This window comes from Microcebus murinus, chromosome 8 (assembly GCF_040939455.1).
Source record: "Microcebus murinus isolate Inina chromosome 8, M.murinus_Inina_mat1.0, whole genome shotgun sequence".
In the NCBI taxonomy this organism is placed as follows: Eukaryota; Metazoa; Chordata; class Mammalia; order Primates; family Cheirogaleidae; genus Microcebus; species Microcebus murinus.
In genome coordinates, this window is record NC_134111.1 from 50,186,359 (window position 1) to 50,192,358 (window position 6,000).

The 6,000-nt window shown below is 34.7% G+C and overlaps 1 protein-coding gene across 8 annotated transcripts in view; it reads left to right on the forward strand.

Annotated features, from left to right (window-relative positions):
* DYNC1I2 (dynein cytoplasmic 1 intermediate chain 2) overlaps positions 1 to 5,614 on the forward strand; it is a 62,116-nt gene extending 56,502 nt beyond the window's left edge. For 4 of the 8 annotated variants that reach the window (XM_076005654.1, XM_012781933.3, XM_012781929.3 and 1 more), the window contains 3 exons: positions 1,512 to 1,652; positions 3,310 to 3,435; positions 4,975 to 5,614. In XM_076005654.1, the coding sequence (XP_075861769.1) occupies positions 1,512 to 1,652; positions 3,310 to 3,435; positions 4,975 to 5,085 (378 nt within the window). In that variant the 3' untranslated portion in view covers positions 5,086 to 5,614. Of the gene's footprint in view, positions 1 to 1,511; positions 1,653 to 3,309; positions 3,436 to 4,971 lie in introns of all 8 variants that reach the window. The other 4 variants (XM_012781928.3, XM_012781931.2, XM_012781927.3 and 1 more) reach the window with 1 other exon arrangement.
* Positions 5,615 to 6,000: the final 386 nt, after the last annotated feature.

Genomic DNA, 6,000 nt, shown 5'->3' on the forward strand with positions numbered 1-6,000 from the left:
TAGTTTTAGCTTTTCCATTTAGATCTATGATACATTTGAGTTAATTTGTGTGTGTGATATGAGGAAGGAAGAGGTGTCCAACTTTACTCTTTTGCATGTGTATATCCAGTTGGCCCAGCACCATTTGTTGAAAAGACTATTCTTTCCCCAATTTAATTGTCTTGAGACCACAATAATTTTGTAAGGGGTTTGACTGAGATATTTTTCTTTTGCTTATTGTTTACTAATGAAGTGAGTTTTTCTATACTTTTAGAAGGGGAAGAATGGCAAGGATAGCTTTCCTAGTTTCATAGTTTAGGTTAAAGCTCTCTCTCCTGTGGTTTTTGCAAACTGGAGATACAGATATATCGTGTACTTTCTGAGATGTGCCTTTTCTGTTCCTCTCCACCACTTTCCTATGTCTCTTTTCTCTGTCTCTCTTATCCTGCATTCCACAACCTGGATTCTCCTCCCACCAGTTTCTTCCAGCAAGACTTTGTCTTAGAAAGGAGCTTTGGTTTGTTAATTTTGAGTTTATATGGCCCAAACCATACAGTGAGACCTTAACTTCTGTTGTATCACAGTTTGCTTGGATTTACAAATGATCCTTGAAGAACACGGGGGTTAGGGAGACAAACCCCTCCTCGCATTTCAAAATCTGCATATAAACTTTTGACTCCCCCAAAATGTAACTACTAATAGCGTAATGTTGACCAAAAACCCTTACCAGTAACATCGTCAATTAACATTTATTTTATGCTCTATATATTAATATTAGATATTCTATTCTTGCAATAAAGTAAGCTAGGGAAAAAATGTTAAGAAAATCATAAAGAAGAAAAAATATATTTACTGTTCATTAAGTGGAAGTGGGTCATCATAATGGTCCCTATCTTTGTTGTCTGTCTTCACATTGAGGAAGAGAAGAAAGAGGAAAAGTTGGTTTTGCTGTCTCAGGGGTGGCAGAGGCAGAAGGAAATATGTGTAAGTGGACCCACACAGTTCAAACTTGTGTTGTCCAAGGGTAACAGTATTTATAAATGGGATTGTGCTAAACTCCTTCCTGGTTTCTGCTGCTGTTCTCAGACTGGTCCACTGTACTGTCCAGTGAGCATCTGCTGTTGACTGAGGTTTTCTGTTCTCCAGCTGTCAGAAATTCTTGTGCCTTCTTTCCACTTCTTCAGGGAGATTTAGATGAGATTCAAAAAGCACACTACCACTGCTGTCATTTTCCCAGAATCTTGTCATTGACAAATGTTTATGAAGCATGTCCTATTCCTTTTTTTTTTTTTTTTAACAGGATGGCATCTACAAATTAAAAAGAAAATGCAACCTAATAGTTGATTCGTAGTTTATAATGCCAGGTAATTCTGTAGTGAAACAAATTGTAGGAACTTTTTCTAGACTGAGTTAAATATCATAAAATGTTATCATGCCTGTTGAATGTATGTCATTTTTTTTTCAGTGATAAGTAGTTTAATGATTTGTGTGTCTTATTTTGACTGTGCTAAGAATCAACTTCTCCCTTTCAGAATAACAAGCCTTTGTATTCATTTGAAGATAATTCAGACTATGTTTATGATGTTATGTGGTCACCCACCCACCCAGCCCTATTTGCCTGTGTGGATGGCATGGGGAGACTGGATTTGTGGAATCTCAATAATGACACAGAGGTGAGCAAGAAAATAACAAAAATTGTACTGAAAAATAGAAAATTGGATATTTATTGAATAATTTGTGAAATTCCTTTTATCCCAAAGAATGTAAAAGGGCTCTGTGATTGTAGCTTCATCACAAAGAAACCAAATAAGCTTTGTACCCTAAATAATAAACAGCATGCTGTGCAGAACTGAAGGGAGAGATAATGTTGCCAAGAGCACTGGGGCATTTCCTTTTACTTCTGAAAAACACTGTCATGTCTCTAATGTCCTGGCAAGTCTCATTCATAAGGCAACTGGAATATTTTTCATTCATAGGTTGGAAAGCAGATAGTTTTAGACTGTAGAAATATGTTAACCTTAATTCTAAATTCCTAAATTATCTCTTAGCCTTGATAGGATTGTATATCATCCATAAATATTAGTTTTTAACCTTACTTGTTTGAGTGGAGGAAAAATGTATTTTGATGACTTTTTCCACAAAGGATTGAAAACAGTGTTACTATCACTATAAAACGAATATAGAGAACATGAAATTTCCTAATTGCTATCCTAAAATCACTCATTAGCAATTAAATTTAACTGCAGCTATCATTTATTTTTAGTCATATGTATTTTTACCAGCTTAGAGAAGCTTAAAATATTCTTAGAATTCTATATTTTTGTTGGTAGAAGAGATGTTAGAAGTCTATCAATAACAGCTGTTGACAAGAAAGTCACTCGGTGCCTTCTCCTAAAGCTTCTTCTTTTCAAACTAAGAAAATAATGGTACCAATTGGTACCATTTTATTACCAATGGGTACCATTTTATTTTCTTTGTTTGGATTTTGATCTTAGAGCTTTGTGGTTACAATTAAATGTGGATCTTTCCTGTAATAGTTTAAGAATATATTGAAATATAATTTTTCTTTGTAATGATTCTGGCAATCTAGGGGGTTAAATTAATCATTTGGGGATGACTGATGTCAATTAGAAGGATTTTTGTCAGATTTCAAATATGTTTTAAATTTTATTGTGCTTTTAGTCTGAATCAAACACTGAATATTTGTTCTGTATATAGCAAATAAATCTTTTTCCTCAGCATAGAAGAGGCATAATCAGATTCCGGGGGCTGTTGTGATTATGCTGGTACCCTCATCTTGCCTCCCTCCAGCCAGTTCAGGGGAACAGGGTTTGGAAAGACTCAGACTACACCTTTAGTATGAACCGTTCCTAGGAACTGTGGATCAAATACAGGTTTCAGCTGACAGAGATGCAAGCTTACAAAATTGATTCCTGTCCTCTAAAACTGAACCATAATCTGTTTATAAGGGTTTTTGAAATGTTTTCTTTTTAAATGGGTTTTGGCCATATGTTTTCAAACAGCTTGACTTCTTAAAGAGGTTTAAACAGCAATAAAGACTCCTTTATTAAAGAGAAGATCTTTCAAAATGAAGTGGCTAGTCTTGTGAAAATTTCTTACATACGAACTTATTTTCCCAAACTATTTTCAAGGATTGGCTATAATGTCATTCATGATATATCACTGAACAGGAAGGAAGTTGGAAAAATTCTTTATTTTCATCTTTGTTTTTAAAAATGTAGCCAGATTGGATGAAGAGTTACTGTTTTACATGTTTATAGAAATCTTGATGAAACTTTTAACACTGCACTGTATTTTAAATGACTTTAGGTACCAACTGCCAGCATTTCTGTGGAGGGTAATCCTGCTCTTAATCGTGTAAGATGGACCCATTCTGGAAGAGAGATTGCTGTGGGTGATTCTGAAGGACAGATTGTTATATATGATGTAGGAGAGGTATGGAACTCGCTGCCTATAATTTTGACACATCTAGTTAGTGGCATGGTAGTGAAGGTATCTTTGTGGCTAAACCTAGTCTTTGAGGCTCATGAATTGTACAAACCATATGATTACAAAGATAAAACTTATTTCTACCACAGAAGTGACTTTTGAAATTAATTTTCTTTCTAAACTAGATATCACGTGTCCCCATGCAACAGATTTTGAGGGTAATAGAGTATGTTGGAAGTACCTTGTTTCTTGAAGCAGGCATTGCTGGAAATTAGAAATTCTTCAGAGAGAGAAGTTCAGAGCTATGGGTGGACTTCGGGGTTTTACAGAATTGATATTGAAATAAAATTTTATTTTCCTGTATCTGTCAATATGTCAGGGCCATGTGGTAGAAATCAAAAGTAATATGTTTGAGAGTTATCCGATGACTGTGAAATGTGTACCTTGAATCTTGAGCCTTGATGCTGAGCCATTATAATTGAATCCAGTAGGATGAGCTGCAGCTCTCTCATCTTTGGTGCTCTGATTTGCTGTACACAATGCCTAGTATGGATTTCCTCCTTTTTAGCCCTGACTAGCACCATAGTCACTTTTTCTTTTGCTATGCCTCCTGATTCCCTATATTCTCTGTGGATACTCCACAGCCTCTAGCAATTGGATCTGGTGGAAAGTAGATTGAATCATTTAGAACAGCCAACTGAACCATCTTTACAGTTGGAAATGTTCTGTATCTACACTATAGTACCCACGAGCCACATATGGCTATTGAATACTTCAAATGTGGCTAGTACCTGAAGAACTGAATCTTAAATTTTATTTAATTTTAATTAATTTAAATGTAAATAGTCTCATGTGGCTATTAGCTACCCTATCGAATAGTGCGGATTTAGAACCACGCACATACGTTTGCCACAGTGAGTGGTTTCTGCTCTAACATGGCAGTGTCAGACTCTTATCATATTATAATGGCAGTTATCAAAAATATCTATTATTGAACTGCCTCTGTTAGGCAGAAGCATCACAAGTCTCTTGCCCCCTTTTGCTGTTAGTACAACACTAATGTAGGAAATAGTAGCATAGTTTCTGATGAAGGAATTGTGGTATCACGTAAGGTTATCTTATGCTCCAAACAAAAATAAATACTTGTAAGAAACCAGCACTTATGAACTATGCTTCCAAAATCATTTCATACTAGGAATGGTGCAAGAATAAAGTAAAAATTTTTTAAGGAATTTCTTCCCACCAGCAAAACCCATGAGATGGTGCACAGGAGTTATATTTACAAAGCATCATTGTTATTCTCTCTTGCACTGATGGTGATAATGGCAAAGTCATTTCTGAGATGTCACAACATACTTCACAAACATCGTCTTTTGTTTTGAAATGTGGTAAATTATTGTTATAGTCCCTGTAATTATGGGAAGGCCATTCAGGTCAATTATCGCTTTTTAATGGAAAAATTATTTGAAAACAAACTGAATAATAGAGGGTAAGATGATCTTTTATTTCGGTGTACATAAAACACTGTCTTTCTTTTAACAGCAGATTGCTGTTCCCCGCAGTGATGAATGGGCACGGTTTGGCCGAACACTCGCAGAAATTAATGCAAACCGAGCTGATGCAGAAGAGGAAGCAGCTACCCGAATACCTGCTTAGTTCCCGAAAAGGGGAGTGTAGCTTTAGTGGAATTGGAGAGATTCTTAAGTAGATCCTAAGACTATTTGCATGCTTCTGTCTAAATAATAATTAAAAGGAAATTTCATGGATTAAACTGTGGATTTAATGCTGCAAGGAAATCTTACAATGTCCCTTTTTATATAACATGTATCTTGTTTTGGATTTGTGTCATTTTTAATACAGCTGATTGACTTTACAGAATGCAGCTTTTTCAGAATTCTAATACACAGGTGTATATTTGGTATTAGCTATTCTTTTGAAATCTTTTCAACTTATAACACTATATACAGTTATTTCTAAAGCACAGATTAAATAAGTTCTGCATATTTTTAAATAATCACAATTCCCTGTTATATTGGTAATGTTCTCACCAACAATATGTAGGAACATTGTTTATTCTTAGCCATAGCATGCATATACCTATCCAAGTTCCATTCTAACATCTTTTGTCTTCTTTATAATTCATGTGGTGTAGTTATCTATAAATAAAAACAAATTTATGTGTTAACTTTTCAATTTTTCATTTTTACTCCTTGCAGTTTGAATTTTTCTGTCTCTTTTATAAAGTCTTTTCCCCCTATACCTTTATTTAAGCTCCTGTTGTGAGCAGCCACCTCAAATTCTGTAAAGCTTTGTGTTTTACAGATACCATACAGAGTATACCATAGATCTCTCAATGCACTCTGAACTGATGTCTAGATAATCTGTCAGTGAAAAAAATTTCTCCTAGGTTAACTTTTGCTTTACTACCTTATTTTCTTTTCATCTAAGATATATTTACTTTAAAGAATAAATAGAATAAATAGAAAGCTGCCTATTATTTTCACTGATTGAGATTACTATGTATGTGAGCTCTCTAGAATAAAACCTCCTTTGAAAGAAAATGATTTCATG